This window comes from Erpetoichthys calabaricus, chromosome 10 (genome assembly GCF_900747795.2).
Source record: "Erpetoichthys calabaricus chromosome 10, fErpCal1.3, whole genome shotgun sequence".
In the NCBI taxonomy this organism is placed as follows: Eukaryota; Metazoa; Chordata; class Cladistia; order Polypteriformes; family Polypteridae; genus Erpetoichthys; species Erpetoichthys calabaricus.
Window position 1 is genome coordinate 69072737 of NC_041403.2, and position 21166 is coordinate 69093902.

At 36.3% G+C, this 21166-nt stretch overlaps 1 protein-coding gene across 1 annotated transcript in view; it reads right to left on the bottom strand.

Moving 5' to 3' along the window:
* Positions 1-482: 482 nt before the first annotated feature.
* Positions 483-21166, bottom strand: part of odr4 (odr-4 GPCR localization factor homolog) — a 37304-nt gene continuing 16620 nt past the window's right edge. The window contains exons 8-14 of the mRNA XM_051932436.1: positions 19451-19546; positions 17335-17397; positions 15246-15374; positions 11602-11695; positions 11041-11223; positions 1514-1600; positions 483-681 (exon numbers count right to left, since the gene is read on the bottom strand). Coding sequence (XP_051788396.1) covers positions 614-681; positions 1514-1600; positions 11041-11223; positions 11602-11695; positions 15246-15374; positions 17335-17397; positions 19451-19546 — 720 coding nt within the window. The 3' untranslated portion in view covers positions 483-613. The remainder of the gene's footprint in view (positions 682-1513; positions 1601-11040; positions 11224-11601; positions 11696-15245; positions 15375-17334; positions 17398-19450; positions 19547-21166) is intronic.

Consider the following 21166-nt stretch of genomic DNA (forward strand, 5'->3'; position numbering starts at 1 on the left):
CAATATCAGAGGCTGACAACAATTACATGTTTAGCTGTCCAATAAAAGGTTGTTTACATGTTCTGTCACACATTCATATATGGAAGTAAAATGAATATTTTATTAATAATATAAACTGATTTTTACATTATTTTGCTTTGCTATTTGATATGAATGTTTTTTTAAACTCCAGCAATTCTTGTGGTCTTTTTATGTTAGTGCTGTTTCACCACCACTAACAACAGCCTCTGCAAAATTGCAACCACACCCTAACACACACAAAAATGCTAAAGAAATGATTTTTCATGTTTAGCTCTATTTTCTGTTTCAGTCACGTAACATCAACTTTCCTTGAACTCGTTTTAACATTAATCAGGAAAGTATTGGGTTCAACTTTTATACTAGCGTCACGTTGCTTGCTTCTGGAAAGATCCACCCTATCTCCTAACAAGTTCTGACAAAGACTTCTCCAAATGAAGAAAAAGAACACACCTTGAACAGTATTTATCAGTGTGCGTGTGGGGGAGTCTGTTTAATTGTTTTACAATTGATGTGTATTCATTACTATACAAGTAAATACTGGTCCAAAGATTTTTTTTTCAGGTCTCTACTGCTTGCCAGTAGTTTTTAGGGTTTAGTCACTAAAATAAAAAAAAGATGCTGCCAGGGCAAGGAGGGCCACTCCAATAGCTAATGCCACACCTAAAGGAAGACACAACAAGATACAAATGAGTAATAAAGAATGTGCAAAAAAGAAAAATACAGGAAGTTCAAATATATTAATCAGTAATATAATACATTATAATGAGAAACAGGGTAATGGTCATGACCTCAGAGCTAGAATTTTAACTATTATATTTCAGTATAATAAAGTATGAATTAAACTAATTTTTGTTAACTAATTATCTGTCAAATAATAAAATAAAATATTTTCCACAGTCTATCAGCTTATAATCCATTGTTCTACATAGGGGGCACAACAGTCTCATAAACAGGACATTCATTTGACACAGATGAACATACATTGTCCCAAATGTATTACACCTTAAAATATAATAGATAAATCTTATACATTAATTCAAACTCTACAGCCTACTATTTCTGTGAGAGATTAATAAAGTTGATTACTATGCATTTAGCCACCATGAAAGAAGGGAGTACCTGGGCTCTAAAGTCAAAAGGTAATTTGAGTGCAGAAAATTAATTAACATCATTATACACTTTTCTGTTCAAAACAAGCTTTGATTATTCTTCTTGTTTTGTACAAGTATTGCTACTGCATTATATGTGTCATCTTAAATTGCCCTGCGGTGGGTTGGCACCCTGCCTGGGATTGTTTCCTGCCTTGTGCCCTGTGTTGGCTGGGATTGGCTCCAGCAGACCCCCGTGACCCTGTGTTCGGATTCAGCGGGTTAGGAAATGGATGGATGGATGGATCTTAAATTGCCCAACATATTACTTTTGTGAAAGAATCATTGACATGGGATTATTTACATAAAAGTGATTCAAGACCAAGCATAATTTATAACCTTACCAGCAGTTTTCTGTTTTTCTACATTTTTCCCTAAAACCATCGATGAGTGCTCTTGACAGATTTCTACATCTGGACAAACTGCTGGAACTGAAAAAAAAAATAATTGAAACAATCTCATTATATAGATCACATAAGAAAGCATTAATAACTATTTATTCAGCAACTTAATCATGACATCTTGACCTAAACTTTCTCTTTGACCTTGTCATCACTTCCTGTGCCCTGAGGAAATGTCTTACATAAAAAAAGAAAAACCTCAGCTGATGCTCATTTAGGGTAGGGTGTGCCAGATTAAGGGAGGTCTCTTTTTTCTGGTACAATGAAGAGACCCCAGGGCAAAACATTTTCCACATTTGTTTTACTGTTTCCATGGCAAGTGAAGCCAAATTAAGCAATCGTGATTTTGATTTTTTTGCTTTTTCTTTGACCTGTTGTTCAGTGTAAAGAATGTTTCTTCACATAATATTGTGCTAGTACTGTATTATCAAAAATGTCAAATTTAGCTGAATTATATTTACATATATCACAACTGATGTGACACAACATGTAAAGATATAGATTTAAGTATACTTAAACATAAGAAAATTAAAATATCTGTAATCAACAGCAACAATGAGAACATTTGAGTCTAATATACCATGCCAGTTTTATTTTTTAATTTTGTGAACCATTATCCACTGCGACATGACATGAATGGAGCCCATATTATCAGTACTGAGAACAAGCCAGTGATAAGCCTTAGACCAAATGCCAGTCCACCACAGGACACATTCACAAACATACATAATGTTTACATTTTAGAAAACTTTGCATAACTATTTGGGGGGAGGGGTATTTATTACAACAAAGAAAGCTAGCAAATTACATTCATTCATATCTATGGTCATACTTGGAGTTGGGCACCAGGTTTGATCTTCAAGTTTCTACTAGAGTTTACAATTTCATAATTTATCTTAAGAAGCTTTCCAGTGATCAACCTCGGTTTCCTTTCAGGGAGGCAGACATATTGTAGTTTTGAATGCCCTCTTTCTCCATAAGAGTAAGGTACTGCAATTTATTTCCTTATGAACTCTAGCTGCACTATTCTTAACTAATGATGTTTTTGAGTGACTCTCTGGTAAGATTACTCTTTCTTAATATTTAAGTCCATCTAAAAGAACGTTCTCTTACATATGGGAAAGAAAAATTAACATTTTAAAAATTAGGACACATTTTATTTCATTGACACTTGAAAGTGCTAGCCTGTTTTTCTCAAAAATTGAATAAGTAGCAATGTCAGAAAAGATAGCCAGTTATCTAAATAAAATGTAGAGGAAGAGTCTAAGAAGGAATTTGTTGTTTTACCACTCTCAAAAATCTGACCAAACACATGAACATCATTCAAACCATGAGATTAGAAGTTCTTTATCACTCAGTGTACAGCCAAGACCTGGTATTTTCTGATTTTAATTTGTTTAAATCTTTCAAGAATGTACAGAGGGGTTGTCAATTTACAAATGATGGAGTGGTTAAAGTAGTGATACATAAACAGTGCAAAGGGGTCAAAGACCAGGATTGTAGAAGACTATAGACTCTATAATAATATAAGATACAATATAAATAATGATCTCGTAGGTGGCAATATAATAACAATGTGTGCTATGCATGTTCCCCTGCTGTCCATTGTAAATGGTCAGAAAACTGAATGTTTGCTTGGCCCTTTAAAAAAGCAGCTGGACAGTGTAGCAGAACCTAGGTATGCCAGAGACAGCTCTAATCTTCCTGTCGTGGAGCTTCTGTACAGCCTATAGGACACCTAAAGTAATACCCAGAGTTTTCCATAAAATATAGTATAGCGCCAACTTGAAAGTAGTCCTGTCTGGCAAGCCCTGCTTGGAATATGGAGTTAGTGGAGAGTAGATGAGGCCAGAGGTTCTAAGATGGTGCTAAAGGAGAGTACCGAATGTGTACTTTGGGGTTCTATATCCTGAATAGATAGAGGGGCAACAGGTTTAATGTTTCTTTTTTGTTTATTTGATACATGAAGTTCTATTTAGGTTAATAAAATACTTTTTTTTTTATTTAAGAACTTTAGGCTGCCTAGCCACTCATCTTGAGTCCAGAGGTTGGCTTATGAGCTTATCAAGCTTCATATTCAACCAAATACTGTTAGATGTGAAAGACACCAGTGATACTGTGTGCAAAAAACTTTTAAACTAAAATATGGCACTTATATCTGCTTATTGTTAATGTAAAAATAAAGTTATCAGGAGTCAAAAGTTTAGAATAAGGTGACAATTTATGCATTTCTTTATGGTCTTAAGGTGGTCAGCCAGGTTTTAAACAAGTATATAATAAGATCCAAGGGAAAAATAAGAAAAAAAACAATTCATATTAATTTTAAATAATAATAATAATAAAATTGTTTTTTGGACAAAGAGCAAACCCTGGACAACCTGTGGAGAAACTCTTCTTCCTTACAGCATATGCAAGGAAATTTATTTTTTAATCCAATTATGAAGTCAAGAGGAGTCAAAACAGAGTTAGAAACAAGGTAGAAACCAGATCTAGAATAGAACACACTCCCTCACAGGTCCAATTTAGTTGTCAATTAACCTAGGCTTCAAGGCATTGCGATGTGTGAAATAAAATGGAGTGTCAGTGGAAAAAAACACACAGACAAAGGCAGAATGTGTCAGCTCTGAACCAGACATTGGACAATAATATTGAAGTATAGCATGTGAAGTGAATACACCAGATGAATAGGCTGTTGAGACCATAATAAAGAACTGGGGTTAAACATGTACTGGGCTGACAAAAAATTGTGTAAAGGAGCAAACCATTCAGAGTCCTTACCTCACTACCAGTATATAAGGCACTAACAAAGTAAAAAGAGGTCAAGTCAAGTATTTAGCAAGGTCATTTGAAAAAAAATGCTTCACCATTGTCTATTAACAATTTTTATGGAAATGTATGGCACTTTCACTTATACATTAGTCATACAGCCAACTTTTAAAGTCAACATATTTTTTCCAATGACTTATTTATCTTATTAACATAACATTGCATAAATGACAGATGATCATACACACTATTTAGGCATTTCTATGAAGGTGTTTGTGTATTAAATACCATCTTTAATGTACACATTCAGTACTTAACTTAATAAACTCTGCTGAATCAAATTGATCGTCTGCTATGAAAACTTTGAAGGCCTCATGTAAATTTACAAACAACAGACAGAGATCAAGGACAGTATGTTGATGTGTTCCATCACTATTCTCAGCTTCTAGTGTTGCTATGTCATTTTTGTAGTATTTGGTAAATGTTGTGAATGGCACTTCAAAAGTGATCTCACTAAGACATTATAGATTATTAGAGATAATAATACATTACTCAATATGTATTCAACATAAATGTTTAATTTCATTGTTTTTCCCCTATATAAACCTGGGTTTTATACTTACAATACAGACACAGCAACTGAATAGACTACAGATGTATGAAGCTAATTTAATGTAAAACCTTGACTTTAAAGATAACCTAATTTCATCATCCCAGATGTATCAGTAAATGACAATGGAGTCTGCGACAGATTCCATCTCAAAATATAGAAACATGTCACTATTTTTAAATTTGTGTCATACAACAAACCAAAATAACAACAATATGGGCTTTAGATTTTTGATTTATGAGGTGTTTTTTCAACACAATTAATAATTAAAAAGTAAATACCATATAAGCTTTGGTTGCACACACCAGCAATTGCAATTCATATTTGCAGAAAAACTCAATATAACTGCCCTGTGGTACATATATTATCATTAGAAAGAAAATAATACTGCAATTTGGTTCTGAGCTACCTCAAAGCATTCAAGGCAAATAAATAAAAGTTGAACCAAATTAAATCATTTTTTATTATGCTTTGTGCCATATTTTATACAAATACCTTTAATGATAATCATCTATTATTACAGAGTGATGTGTCCTAACTTGATAATATGTGCAGATACTTTAAGTATTAAGAGACAGTATGGGGTGTACCCTTCCTCAGAAGCACTATCCTGATGTATAAGAAAATGCAAGTGCATAAGAGAGAAAATTTTCCATGCCTGAAGTCTTCCAACTTTTTTTTCTCACTCAGAAATAGCATCCCTTGCTACACTTCACACCCCCAACAATCATGTAACTGGAACCACAATAAGCTAGTAACTGATGGCAGGATCTGCCTCTGGGCAAAAGAGTTGCATGTATTCCTCAGTAGTACAATTTTGTCATAGAAAATTAAGCTACACAAAACTTTTAATACCTTTTAAAATCTTAACCAACAAAATAATAAAATGAGCAAAAAGATGCTGAAAAACAAGTACAGGTTTTCAAAATATGTAACAGTTCTGCATGCCATTATGAAAAAAACAAACACATTTACTGTGCACAAATTGCCATTCTTTTTACTCAATTGGACAGAAATTCACATTGTCATGCACACACATTTAAATTAGTGTTTTCCAGCAGATTCAATTATTTTAATTTTCAAATATCATTATTGATAAAAATTGGCTTTGGATATTGTTATTACAAAAAAAACAATCCTAAGGAGATAGGAAAAAATACTGTAATAATTGTGGCATTTCTAACATTAAGAATGAAAAAAATTCAACGTTTCATTATACAAGGATAATTAGCATTTTTACATAGCCTCCTTAGCATTATGTTTATCCCCAGAAAAATTACATTATTTCATATAACAGAGGGCGGCACGGTGGCACAGTGGTAGTGCTGCTGACTCGCAATAAGGAGACCTAGGTTCGCTTCTCGGCTCCTCCCTGCGTGGAGTTTGCATGTTCTCCCTGTGTCTGCGTGGGTTTCCTCCTGGTGTTCCGGTTTCCTCCCCTCCCACAGTCCAAAGACATGCAGGTTAGGTGCATTGGTGATTCATAAATTGTCCCTAGTGTGTGCTTGGTGTGTGTGTGTGCGCCCTGCTGTGGAATGGTGCCAGCGACCCCTGTGACCCTGTAGTTAGGATATAACGGGTTGGACAATGACTGACTGACTGACATATAACAGAAACAAATAAATAACAAAACTTCAGCATCAATACAGTAGGGAAGGTATGTTCACTGCTGTACTGATGAGATTTGGTACACGCTCTCAGGGAGATACATTTTGAAACAGTCACCAATGCACACCCCAGCGTCTCAATCAGGAAAGTAGAAGTATATTTCTTTGCACACTTCTCTTGTAATATTCTCTTTTGTTGCTTGCTCAAAAGAGAATAGAATGTCAATGACTGCTCCACGCAAGCAATGCTGCCAATTGTATTACCAGAGTACAAGACATAGTGATTTCCGCATTTCCCCTGGTGTAAACATTGACAGACACTGCATTGTAAACACTTCTTAGGGAGCATATGACTTATTTTGCCATGTGCACCCTGCAGCATTTTTATGTGACTAAAATCACCAGGCATGTTCACAGCAGTTCAGTTGTATGGTGCTGTATGCATCAATTTCACTATGCATGTGAAATCTGATTATAAATTCACACTATCGCCGTCATTGCTTGATTAAACTAATGGTTCAGTTTCAGTTTGTTCTAACAATGGTTTTACAGCTTTCTGTTCACACGCCATTTTGCAGCACGATGTTATTTTATCCACTAGATGGCAACATGGTAAAGAAAGGTTGTTGCATGGCTTAAAGTTGCATGCACATTTTTATTCATTTATATTCTACAGCTTGTGAGCTCTATAGTAATTATTATTAAGTATTTATGTTTTCTTTCTAAACTATATGACCCATGCTTAAAACTGCTTGCAAATTTCCAGTTTTAGTTTTATTTCACTCATTTAATGTATTATGTAAATAATGTAAAAGCTAAAAAAATACTTTTCTGTAAATGCAAACATTCTCTGTCATTATCAGAAGACAGACAAGAAAAAAGCTTAGCAAACAGTTAAGCTATTCTAAAGTATGAAGATAATAATTTTCAAGTACTTTGGCTTTCCTCACACAGCCAAAAAACACTAAAAAGTCCCAAGAACCAGGATGGTTTCTGTCTGGTATTCAGCCTGGATCATCCCCCATAACCATGACCTAAACAAATCAAATATCTGACAAGTTTTCCCTTGTGAAAATACTGTGTTAAACTGCAAAGTCGTGTCATCATGAACAAATGTTCATTGAATAAAGTGTGTTTAAATCTTTGAAGTCAGCTTCTGTGGGTTTAAAATTCAGCTTTATAATGAGATGCAGCTGTTTTAGGAAGTTCTAAAGTCATACATATCATTTTTATATGTATCTGATGTGAATTGGTGTCTTGCAGGACTTAAGGTGCTTCATGAGTTTGTTCTCATTTTAAATTTTGCAATTTTAATAATATTTAGAGAAGCAGGGAGAAAGGGAATTTAATTTACATGTATAACAGTGATTTCAGCTATGTAAGCATAGGTATGGACATAGGAAATTGCTAGGACATAAAATGCCCTTTTATTTGCATGTTTCCTAATGAATTTACAACTTCATCAACTAACCCATCTCTTATCTTCAATGAGGCAGCAAACTGTTCATTTTTCCAGAATATTTTGCATATTACACACTTGTGCACTTATTATTATTGCTCTACAAATAAACTGAGAAATTGACAAATCTGCAGGGCCAGTGTGATAGTAATGACGATTCTGACTTACTTTAAATTCATCATGTAAAACAGTTTTAGACTCAATTGCTCCCCTCAAAATACGCTGCATAAAGGGAAGACCTGCTCCATGGCTTAATGACACCACACGGCAGCTGCGGTTCACATGTAGGATTGCTGAACGGTGGTGGAAGAAAGACAGGCTGATTGTATCTGCACAGAATTTTAGAATTTCTCTGTTTAACTTACATAAGGCAATTAAGAAATGATTAACATGATTACTCCTCTGATTTGCTTTTCTCTAAATCTAAGAAACCCAGGCTCTTATTTAAAGCAATTTAATGTGGTTATGCACCCCCATTCAGAGATGGCATTAAATAGTACTGTTCATTCATGTGAGCAGTTTCAGTCTTTTCCCCAAAATCGATACTATCCTCTCATTATGGCATTATAAAGGATTTGCCATTATAAAGGATGTAGCCAACTCCCTACATACTTCCTATGGTTAATCATGGCATTGTTTTGGACTCCTTTGATGTTGTTTCACAATCACAGCATTGACATACTTTGACCTACTTTTGGTGTTCTTGCTATTGTTCCACCACATCTTTTATTGGAGGCATTTGGAATCCTGGGTCCAGTATTGTTGGATATTACAAATGGTTCTGTTATTGAGGGGGTTGTGCCCTCATTTTTTAAACATGCGGTGGGGTGACATCTTGTCTTAAAAAGGTGGAGTTAGATCCTGGAGTGTTATCTAATTTACGCCCGATTTCTCAATTGCCACATTCAGCTAAAATATTAGAAGGAAATATTTATGATCAATTGGTCGATCATCTTTCCTCCAATAATTTATTTGAGAAATACCAATCTGGCTTTAGGCATTATCATAGTCTTAAGATGGCCCTCCTAAAAGTATTTAATGATATCTCTCTTATAACTGACTCAGGTGGAGCAGCAGTCCTTATCCTCCTAGACCTTTTTGCAGCTTTTGACACTATTTATCATGAGATCTTGCTGTTGCGGATTAAGCATCTGGTGGGGCTTAAAAGGGCTGCTCTTAACTGGTTCAGATCATATCATATTGGTAGACACTTTCAGTGACTTTCAATTCCTGTTTTTCATCTACTGCTCCTGTTAAATGTGGTGTTCCCTAGGGATCCTGTTTGGGTCCTATTTTATTTTCTATATATCTTCATTCCATAAGAGGTTTAATGCTTCTTTTCACTGTTATTTCGATGACACGCAGGTTTATATTCCTGTGTGTAACTCTGCAATGAATCGGCTGCACAATTGTCTTGAAGAACTAAGATCCCGGATGGCTGACAATTTTCTCAATCTAAATCAAAATAAGACAGAAGTGCTGATAACTGATCCTGTAGCCAAAGCTCAATTGGTTTTGAAATTCTTGTCTCTGTCATGGACTTTTGCAAACCTCAAGTTTGGAATCTTGGGGTTATTTTTAATAGTAACCTCTCTTTTGAGAAACCTTCATTCTGAGGTCAAGAGTTGCTTTTCTAGCTTCACCAGAGACAGAAGAATAGGGAATGTGCAGGACTGTAGTAACTACAGGGGGATAAAATTGATGATCCACAGCATGAAGTTATGGGAAAGAGTAGTGGAAGCTAGGTTAAGAAGTGAGGTGATGATAGTAAGCAGCAGTATGGTTTCATGCCAAGAAAGAGCACCACAGATTCGATGTCCTGCTCTGAGGATGTTGATGGAGAAGTATAGAGATGGCCAGAAGGAGATGCATTGTGTCTTTGTGGACCTGGAGAAAGCATATGACAGGGTGCCTCGAGAGGAGTTGTGGTATTGTATGAGGAAGTCAGGAGTGGCAGAGAAGTATACAAGAGTTGTACAGGATATGTATAAGGGAAGTGTGACAGTGGTGAGGTCTGTGATAGGCATGACGGATGAATTCAATGTGGAGGTGGGATCACATCAGGGATCAGCTCTGAGCCCTTTCTTATTTGTAATGGTGTTGGACAGGTTGACAGACAAGATTAGACAGGAATCCTCGTGGACTATGATGTTTGCTGATGACATTGTGATCTGTAGTGATAATAGGGAGCAGGTTGAGGAGACCCTGGAGAGGTGGAGATATGCTCTAGAGAGGAGAGGAATGAAGGTTAGTAGGAACAAGACAGAATACGTGTGTGTAAATGAGAGTTGGCGAAGTTGGATGAGTTTAAATACTTGGGATCAACAGTACAGAGTAATGGGGATTGTAGAAGAGAGGTGAAAAAGAGAGTGCAGGCAGGATGGAATGGGTTTACAAGAGTGTCAGGAGTAATTTGTGACAGACGGGTATCAGCAAGAGTGAAAGGGAAGGTCTACAGGACAGTAGTGAGACCAGCTATGTTATATGGGTTGGAGACGGTGGCACTGACCAGAAAGCAGGAGACAGAGCTGGAGGTAGGAGGGTTAAAGATGCTAAGATTTGCATTGGATGTGACAAGGATGGATAGGATTAGAAATGAGTACATTGGAGGATCAGCTCAAGATGAACGGTTGGGAGACAAAGTCAGACAAGTGAGATTGCACTGGTTTGGACATGTGCACAGGAGAGATGCTGAGTATATTGGGAGAAGGATGATAAGGATAGAGCTACCAGGCAAGAGAAAAAGAGGAAGGCCTAAGAGGTTTATGGATGTGGTGAGAGAGGACATGCAGGTGATGGGTGTAACAGTACAAGATACAGAGGACAGAAAGATATGGAGAAGATGATCCGCTGTTGCGACCCCTAACAGGAGCAGCCGAAAGAAGAAGATATAAAATAAAAATATTGTTCTGAAATGAAAAATTGGTATTGGTATGAAAAAAAGCACAGAAATTGACAAACATAGTATCTGCACACTATACACCTTGGCAAGCTTTTTTTGTATACAATACATGTAGAAGCTACTTACCTGAAACAGTTTCTTGCAACAGATCAACTTTATCTTCACTCACTTCACAGTCAAACATTTCTTTGAATCTCTCTTTTACTTCAATGAAAGTCTCATCTCTAAATATGTAATCACAACTCAGTATATCAGAACTTGAAGCCTGTACAAATACACGTTGAGGCAGTGCATGATCAATCTTCTGCCCTAATAAGACAAAAAAGTGCATATGTTTGTCTTCTCAAAGAAGAAATAATAATATACTGTGGAAACATCAAATCTTCATGAAACAATCCACATAAGCAATAGATTATAGTACATGCACTACAAAAATCAGATAGCCTATACTTTATTGCATTTTAGTTATCTTTGCTAAAAATATCATTTAGTACAGAGCAAAATGTTATATTCTATCTGTTACGTATAAGAGGAAGCTTTTAATTTTTATTACAATTATTGCAATGTTTGAAGAAAAGTTATAAAACTAATGCCTCCACTACACATTGAAATCACTCTTACTAAGTGTAAATAAATAACTAAACTATTAATATAAATTAACATAATTGTAGTTACAGAGTTATTTACCTTTACCTCTTTCATCTTCATTACTACTGAAAACATCTTCAAAAAGCATTTCATAGCGTATGGAAATGGTATCCAATAGATCTCGTTTCAATGCCTGGTTAATTGTAATGGAAAATATTATTTTCTCTTATTACTGTCTAAATGCATTTTTTACAGTTAAGGGATATAGGTATCATTAGGACCTGTATACAACTGGTAAAGACGTAATACAATACAGTATATGGAATGCAGGGTGTTCAGTATCGGTATATTCAAAAGCATATTGTAATAGGTGCAGAAAAAAAAACAAGGGTACTTCAGGCAAAATAACATAGTACAGGGCATGAGTGGGACCCAGGCCGACAGATGAAAGCATGCACTAGCAGTAATGATGTATGTCGTCATGTCCGTGTAGAATTATGGGGACAGCTAAGGAACAGTATGCTCAGGATGCCTCAGAATGGGAAGAGAGAGGGCCACCAGTGCAATTTAGAAAGAGCTGAGGCCCTGTAGGAAGCATGAAGGCCACTAGTGGGCATTTTTGCTTAGTGTCTCTGCTGCAAAATCATGACTTTCACCCTGAAAGTGATTGGTGAACGAGACCCTGGAAGTTAATACCATCTAACAGATTGAGGAAAATTAATTGCAGAAATGGGACTTAAATTGACATTAGTTTCAACTGGTTGGATGAAAAAAAACAAGAATAATGACAAAGAAAAACAAAAGATGAGAGAAATGTAGTGCTATTCTGTGCTTTAAAATGGTTAAGCAGATGTCCTTCCCTATCTGATTGACAGGGGTTGAGACCTGTTAAATCAGGCACAGGCAGGTAGAGGATTTTGCTGCTTCTTTATTTGATTCTGTTTTATTTGATTCTATATGCTCTTACTGCTCTTATGTTCATCTTCTTCGTGTTTGTAATACAAATATTCATCTATCTCTATTCAAGTCATAAATCTGTGTTATGAAAAAAGAAAAGTGTTCAAATAACTGACACAGCTGTGCTGCAGGGTTACTGTACAACAGAAACATGGCAGCATTACTGTCTGAAGCAGTAATAATTCCAACAAAGCACTATACCAAAATTTATTCCAGCAAATTCATGGGCTCAAAAACCTTGGTCTGTAAACTGGCAAATGTATAGAAATGACAAAAGGAGTAAGGCAAAAATGTAGCTAAGTCATGTTTGAATGATCAAAGTAGAATCTAAAGAACATCACCCCTAGATATTGACCAATATAATTTAATTATACTTCATTATTGATTATCACATCAAACAGTTATAACTATCTTTTAAATTTAGATTTTTCTTATTTAATCTCTAAATTTCTAAAACATAAAACATTGGGATAAAATGGACATATGTTGGACAATATCAAATGATGTTCTTTAGAGTTTGCTGTGCTGAATCAAACCTGAAATTTCTTACATAAATGATACTAGGGTGTTGTACCGTGTTAGCCATTATGAATGTAGAGAAAAGCCAAGCAAAATGACACCTTTTATTGGCTAACTAAAAAGATTACAATATGCAAGCTTTCGAGGCAACTCAGGCCCCTTCTTCAGGCAAGATGTAATACAGAGACTGAAGTTCCCCATGTTTATATACACACCCTAGGACAAGAAACAACATTGGTAAATCTTTAAATGAGAAATTTTAAATGTAAAAAATTAATAGATTCATTCAGGCTAGGGTTAATTTAACAAGAGAGAAAAGAACAATGTATTGTCAAGATCTCTGGATAAGATAACTGTCCAACAAAGTCTTTTGAAGTTGAGTTTTGTTGGACAGTTATTCTATCCAGAGATCTTGACAATACATTGTTCTTTTCTCTCTTGTTAAATTAACCATAGCCTGAATGAATCTATTACCCTAAGTTCTTGTCTATAAGCCGTGGCTTATCTAAGGAGAAAAGTAGTGAAAATGAAAAAATAGAATATCGGCTTATACATAAGTCCGGCTTATACATCCATCGCGGGGGTTGCGTTCCAGAGCCACCCGCGAAATAAGAAAATCCGCGAAGTAGAAACCATATGTTTATATGGTTATTTTTATATTGTCATGCTTGGGTCACAGATTTGCGCAGAAACACAGGAGGTTGTAGAGAGACAGGAACGTTATTCAAACACTGCAAACAAACATTTGTCTCTTTTTCAAAAGTTTAAATTGTGCTCCATGACAAGACAGAGATGACAGTTCTGTCTCACAATTAAAAGAGTGCAAACATATCTTCCTCTTCAAAGGTGTGTGTGTCACATAGATAGAGAAAACAATCTCTAGCAAACAAATCAATGGTGCTGTTTGGCTTTTAGGTATGCGAAGCACCGCGGCACAAAGCTGTTGAAGGCGGCAGCTCACACCCCCTCCGTCAGGAGCAGGAGCAGGAAGAGAGAGAGAGAGTTTGTTTTTCAGTCAAAAATCAATACGTGCCCTTCGAGCTTTTAAGTATGCGAAGCACTGTGCAGCATGTCTTTTCAGGAATCAGCTTTACAAAAGATAGCAACGTGAAATAATCTTTCAGCATTTTAGGACGAGCGTCCGTATCGTCTAGGTGTGCGAACAGCCCCCCTGCTCAATCCCCATATGTCAGGATCACAGATAGGCAGCGCAAGAGTGAGAGAAAAGTAAGCAATCTAGCTTCTCAGCCATCTGCCAATAGCGTCCCTTGTAAGAAACCAACTGGGCAAACCAACTGAGGAAGCATGTACCAGAAATTAAAAGACCCATTGTCCGCACAAATCCGCGAACCAGCAAAAAATCCGCGATATATATTTAAATATGCTTACATATAAAATCACAATTTAAATGACCGCTACGCGCGCATGTTGACTCGGCGACGCCCAGAGCAGAAAGAATGCGCTGCGGTCGCTCCAACCGCGCCATGTGGGGAGTGAGAGAGACGCCAATATCTCACACTCTCTCCCCCCTTAAAGAAATTAAATGGGTGCGAGTGAGACCACTGACCTCCCTCCCTTCTATTAGTTATAGATTATAGTACGTTCGGCTTATCCATGAGTCCGGCTTATCTATGATACGATTTTATTTTAAAAATTCGTATGATTTTTGGTCTCCGGCTTATACATGAGTCCGGCTTATAGACAAGAACCTAGGGTAATTTTTTACATTTAAAATTTCTCATTTAAAGATTTACCAATGTTGTTTCTTGTCCTAGAGTGTGTATATAAACATAGGGAACTTCAGTCTCTGTATTACATCTTGCCTGAAGAAGGGGCCTGAGTTGCCTCAAAAGCTTGCATATTGTAATCTTTTCAGTTAGCCAATAAAAGGTGTCATTTTGCTTGGCTTTTCTCTACTTACATAAATGATGTAAGTACAGATTTTTTATTGTCATAAACTAAATGATTAAATGAATGAACAGAAATTCTCCATTGTGTCATATGAAAATGAAAGATATCTACTTTAACACATATATTATATATATATATATATATATATATATATTATATATATACAGTATACAAATATGTTCAACATAAGCACAATATGTATATAAGCAACATGTATTCAGATTGTTTTAAGGAGAGTATATAACCAAAATTCATGTGTGGCTTTTATTAAAGTTGAATAACACATATGCAACAGAATTGCTGCAATAGAGTGCTAAGCCAAATATGGATTAAAAATGACTAAGTGCTACACTTACCCGTACTGCATCAGCCACAGTTGGCTTATTAGAGTGGATGTAAGCTTTACAGTGTACAACTCCCTTTAAAATAATATTTTTACTGCACTCCTGCACCATGGCCATGCAGTCCCCCTGATCATCTTGCATCTAAAAGAAAAATTTCATTCTTGTTTTCCACTCTGCCAAAGAGAATTACTGTACTGTTTAAACTTACATCACATTCTTTCAAATATATCTCTTTTCGTTGTCAAGTTAAGTCTGCAGAGAACCTGTAACAATTTACTTGAACATAATATGCTCTTTCTTACTAAAACCATATTGAGAGTCTTAAAAGGCTAAATAAATTGTGAGGCTTCCAAGATACTCCAAAGAGCAGGCCAGGACCTTCACTAGCCTGCCAGAGAAGGCTCCCCTCAAGCCTACAAGTACCAAACTGTTACTTGACAACTGCAGCTTACACAGTCCTAACAGAAGGAATTTGCTTCAAAAGTTTAAAATACAAAGAAAATGCTGAACTTTACAAAAATGACTTACGAGGTCTCAGCCTAGTGTAGACAAATCCAAATAAAAAAATCTTATATCGCAATATTGTGTACCAAATCGGAAATGAAAAAAGGATTTGCCTAAAAGGCAGTCCTAATGCAAACAAGTTGAAATTTCATAATCCATAAGCAAAACCGGAGAATGTAGGAAAAATAAGAAAATGACACTTAATACTTACAAAAAAAGACACCAATCAAAATCAATGAACTTCTGCTGAAATCTTTCCTCTTAGCTACTTATAAAGCCAGAGGTAGGACCCAGCGGAAACATCAGGATTCTTCTTAGGACTCCACCCATAAAGTGCAAGGAATGGCCCACATTTAAAGGAGCAACTCATTATTAACAAATAAACAACAAAAAAAAGAACAGACGAGCGCACAACGGCAAGGCACGACCCCCCCCCCCCCCCTACAGGCACGGGACGGGACGGGACACACACCAAGAGGGGGATTCAACAAGCCCATGGAAGACAATAAAAAAAGAACACAAAACCACCCCACAGACCCTACAAGCAAGGGACGGGACACACACAAAGAGGGGGATTCAAACAAGACACAGGAACACAAAAAGAAAGAAGACGCTCGCGCCAACGCCCCCCCCACACAACTCGCGCAACAACAATCCCCCCCACACATCCATAAGAAGTGACACCCAAAGCCACATATTCTAAAGTGAACGTCGACACCTTCACACTAGGCAGCATGGGTGTCGGCGTAGGTGTCAAGCCCATGGGACACAAAAAGAAAGAAGACGCTCGCGCAACAACAATCCTCAACCCCCCCCCCCCCCCCTCAATAAGAAGTGACACCCAAAACCACATTTCTAAAGTAAACGTCCATATTAAACATACGTCATCTGAACACCTTCACACTAGGCAGCATAGATGTGAGCATAGGTGTATCTCCTTACAATAAAGCACTATTAACCGTTCAACTGCAGAAAAGGATACATATTAACAGTGAGTGCGATCCTCCTTATTTCGCAAAGCGGTGGCAAATCAATTAAAACTACAAAATAGCGCGTCACAAATAATGTACATGCAACAACGCGTCAGTCAAACGCCACAAGCAAAACATGCCCGTCGCGGACATCAACGCCAGACACCTGCTAAATGCTTACGCCAGTTGGCTGACAACGCCTTCAATAATGAGTCCACTATTGAGGAAAATTCATTGGGATTAATGAATGTCATTTGCAATCATTGTCATTCACTTAACTTCCCAAGAAACAACTGGCAATACAAATAATGAATTTACACGTAGTTGTCCAAAGGGTAAAATTAGACTGCCTCCTTTACATATAATCACCACGGACCAGTGTCATTGAAACAAAAGAAATAGCAACATGAAAAATAAAAATTCATAATTCATGAAAACAATAAAACAGAAAATAAACATAATTCCTGAACGTATCATGACAAAACCTGCATAGTAAAGAAAAAAAATGCAGAGTACTTCTGCGCAAATCTCAAAATGTATAAAGCATTCTGGAATTCAGTCACTTATAGTAGATAATCTGTAGTCTTATTTATTGCAAAACATGGCTCACAGAAAATAAATCTTACCAATGGTACTAAAAGCTGAATAGAAAAACACTCCCGATGTGCTGAAGCTCTTGAATTCTTTTTCTGAAAATAATTAAAAATGATAGTGAAAAAATATTTATATTAGAATTATTGTAAAAAATCCAAAATCAGTACTGTTTTTAATGTGGGATAAAAAAAAATACAAAAAAGTTGTAATACAGGGAGCAGCATACTCTAAATAAATGTATACTACTGCTATTACTACTAAAAATAATAATAATAATATACATTAATTCATTTATAAACTTCCTTATTTCAGATCAGTGGATTGGATGGGTGTTGATCTATCACAGCATAAACATAAACACTGTGGGGAACAGCCCAGACACAGACAGGTAGACATCGTCTGAATCACCACACACGTTTATTTACAATTATTATTTACAAATATGCCACACACAACTCAGTGCCGCAGCACCAATCACCCCAAAGTCCTGGCTTCTCCAAATGCCTCTTTCTCTCTTCTGACCGCCCCTCCGCTCCCTCTCCTCCGAGCTTCATCCACTTCCACCCGACTCCAAGCCATTGAATGGAGGGTGGCGGCCCCTTTTAAGCACACCCGGACGTGCTCCAGGAGTCTCCCGATAACCTTCCCACCGGCACTCCCGGGTGTGGCGGAAGTGCTGGCTGGTGCAGCTGAAGCACTCGGGTGTCCCTGGTCTTCTTCCCCCCCAGCACTTCCGGTGTGGCGGAAGTGCTGAGGCCCAGGGCTCCACAGGCATCGGGGCAGCCCCGGCAGTGACCACGGGCCCTATAGGGTTGAGCTTCCCAAGCTCTGTTCCCGTCGTCCCCATACCCATGCAGGGCGGCTGCCCCTCTCATGGTCCGGAGGAGGCGTAGTCCCTCTTCCGGTCCTTCCGGGCGTCCCCGGGGCTGGGTACCGCCCCCAGCCACTCGTCACAAAACACACACTTTTCCAATGTAGTCTCAACAATTAGCCTAACGTGAATGCTTTTGGAACAAGGGAGAAAAAACTGAATGGCTGAAAAACAACTCACAGAATGTGCAAACTTGTACTGAAAGTGACAGGTTGAAAGTTTTGAACTTGGGGCTCTGCAGTAGTGTGGTAGTAACATTAACAATTGCACCACCATGCCAGCATTGATATGAAAATTTCACTACGTATTGGAAATAAAAAAGTATCTGTTTAATGTCAAGATTTATCCAATAGTTTGAGTTTTTTATACAGGTCATATTTCAAATTTTAATACAGTACTAAATGTGGATTAGTAGTACAATACTGTAACACAAGCTAAAAAAAGGAGGAGATTGCTTTCACTTATATCAAAGTTTTGTCCAGCAAGAAATGACACACTAGCCTTTTAATCTTTTCCTTCTTTAATGCCTGCCTTTTGCATCCATTTTTACCTTTCACTCTTGTCATTTCTTTTTTTTTCTTCCTGTCTCCACTATATGTGTAATCAGTGTTTTCTTTTTTAGCCTGATAAAGGCTATGAAAATGAAATGTTATGTCCGTGATGTTCTTTTCTAATTTCTGAAGCATAGAAATAGCCATTGCTTATTTTTTTGTTTGCAGATACATGCTGGCCTAGGCCTTTACTAACTAAAGCCCAAGTACACCAGTTCAGTTTTTACCCACAAGCTCACTGGTACAACTGGTACAAGTCCAGTTTAAGAAGTATGAAAACAAGTAATATAAAAGTTAGATTGGTAAATGGGTAACTTGTGCTAATAAATAAATGTAATGCAAATAGCGACATGTCACTTTTAATACTTGTACATGTTAAAAAGTGATGCCATGTGACCCTTTAATTATTTCTAAATTTACTAAAAACTGGGAATGATTTTGTTACGAATGTCTGAAACCAATATGACAGGCACTACACCAAATGATGTATCTCTTTTTCATCATTCACCTGTTCTAAATTTTTAATATTTTATCAGGAAAACTACTAAGTTCAGTTTTTCAGCCTTACATCAAGTACTGTAATCCTATTTGTATTACAACAAAAACATGTCAGTTTTTCCGTTAATAATTCAGATATGAAGGCTTAAACTGTAAATACAATGCTTAAATATTTTAACAATATATACAAGTGGTCAATTTTCTAGATGCAGATAATATATCACTTACATGCACTTCCAGAATTTCTTTATCTGGATCTCTCATTTGGCCATTGATGAGATAATAACACTTTTCCATTTTTAAAGCCCAGTTCTTCAGCCCATTCTTGCAAAATAAAAAAACAGGTTTTTAAATTTACTTTTCCATTAAGTATGCAGCAGATCCTACAGTATATACTGTACTTACTGTACTGTATTGTAAGGAAATGTTTAAAGATTTTTTAAAGATAGTTTTTCACACCTAACATAATTAAATTTACTCTTATTTTTAATGCACATTTCTGAAGAATTTGGGCCTTAATTATATCCTCTATGATGGACAGTTAAGAAAATGTATGGTATGCACAAATGCAAGTACAAATTAATATTAAAGACCAGCAGATGCTTTTGTATTATATCCTGTCAGTTTAAATAACCAAAAACAGCTTAAATAAAATAAGACAGACATATATTGAAAATATAATCAATAAAAGTTATTAATTTATATTCCTATAAACTATACAAATATTTGATAAACAAATATAAACTAAATAAGCCTTGTTGGAGATTTTTTAGATTGACATAATAAAGACATTAGCCTAGATCTTGATACAAAGTTACATTATCATCAGAGGAAGTGAGTCAAGACAGAACAAAGCCTTTAAGTGTAAACGTCTCCTTAAATAGATGTATCTTAAGTTGTCTTATGGCAGATCTAATAACTTTAGAAAGATTATTCCAAAGAATGGATACATTAGAACTGAGGACCCTGTCATCCTTATAGCACAAACTAGAAAAGGCATCGTAGGATAGCCAGGATCAATGGAAGTACCTCACTAAAGTATTGGAGGAGGTTACTGATGAAGAACAGTTAAAACGTTGTAGGTTAGCAATAGGATTTTGTATTCAGTTTTAAAAGATACAGAGAGCACTGAAAGACTGAACAGAAGATTGGTTTTGTATTCACTAATGCAAGTCTGAGTGAAAGTGTAGTTTTCAAATGACTTTAGCTAAGATAACAGATCAGAAAGAACACCTACCAGTGTAGGCAAAACTCTCCACAAAAAAAAAAAAAAAAAAATCAGTAATTGTTTTTTCTAGTTTACTAATCCTGATATGCCTTACTTGTACAATGAACAAGTTTACACTGCCACATAATTCCAAAATTGTATTTTTGATTCAATACTTATTATTGCGTGTGGTGGGCTGGCACCCCTGCCTGGGGTTTGTTTCCTGCCTTGTGCCCTGTGTTGGCTGGGATTGGCTCCAGCAGACCCCCTGTGACCCTGTAGGTTAGGATATAGCGGGTTGGATAATGGATGGATGGATACTTATTATTACGAGTTATTACCATGTAACATACAGTATATTTACCTCCAGCATTTATAAAGGAGAACTTTGAAACAACCAGCAGATACAAATAAAAGAAAGCACAAGCATATAACAGCATGTTCTATGCCAATAGCATAATATAACAATTTATATGAACTACAGATGTTAGCTTTGATCACAATTCATTACAAAATAAATACAAATAATCATTACAAAATATTAATTTATAAATAAATGAATATATATTAAAAGTATAAATTATTCAGAAAATACTTTATTTGCATAGTACATCATTGCAGGTAAGACTTTGGTTTAACATTAAATGAAAACATGCCACAAAAATATTACATTATTATTTATGTTTGGAATAAGAGTATACTGAAGAGCTTTGGTGTCAGTCATGTGCCATCAAAAC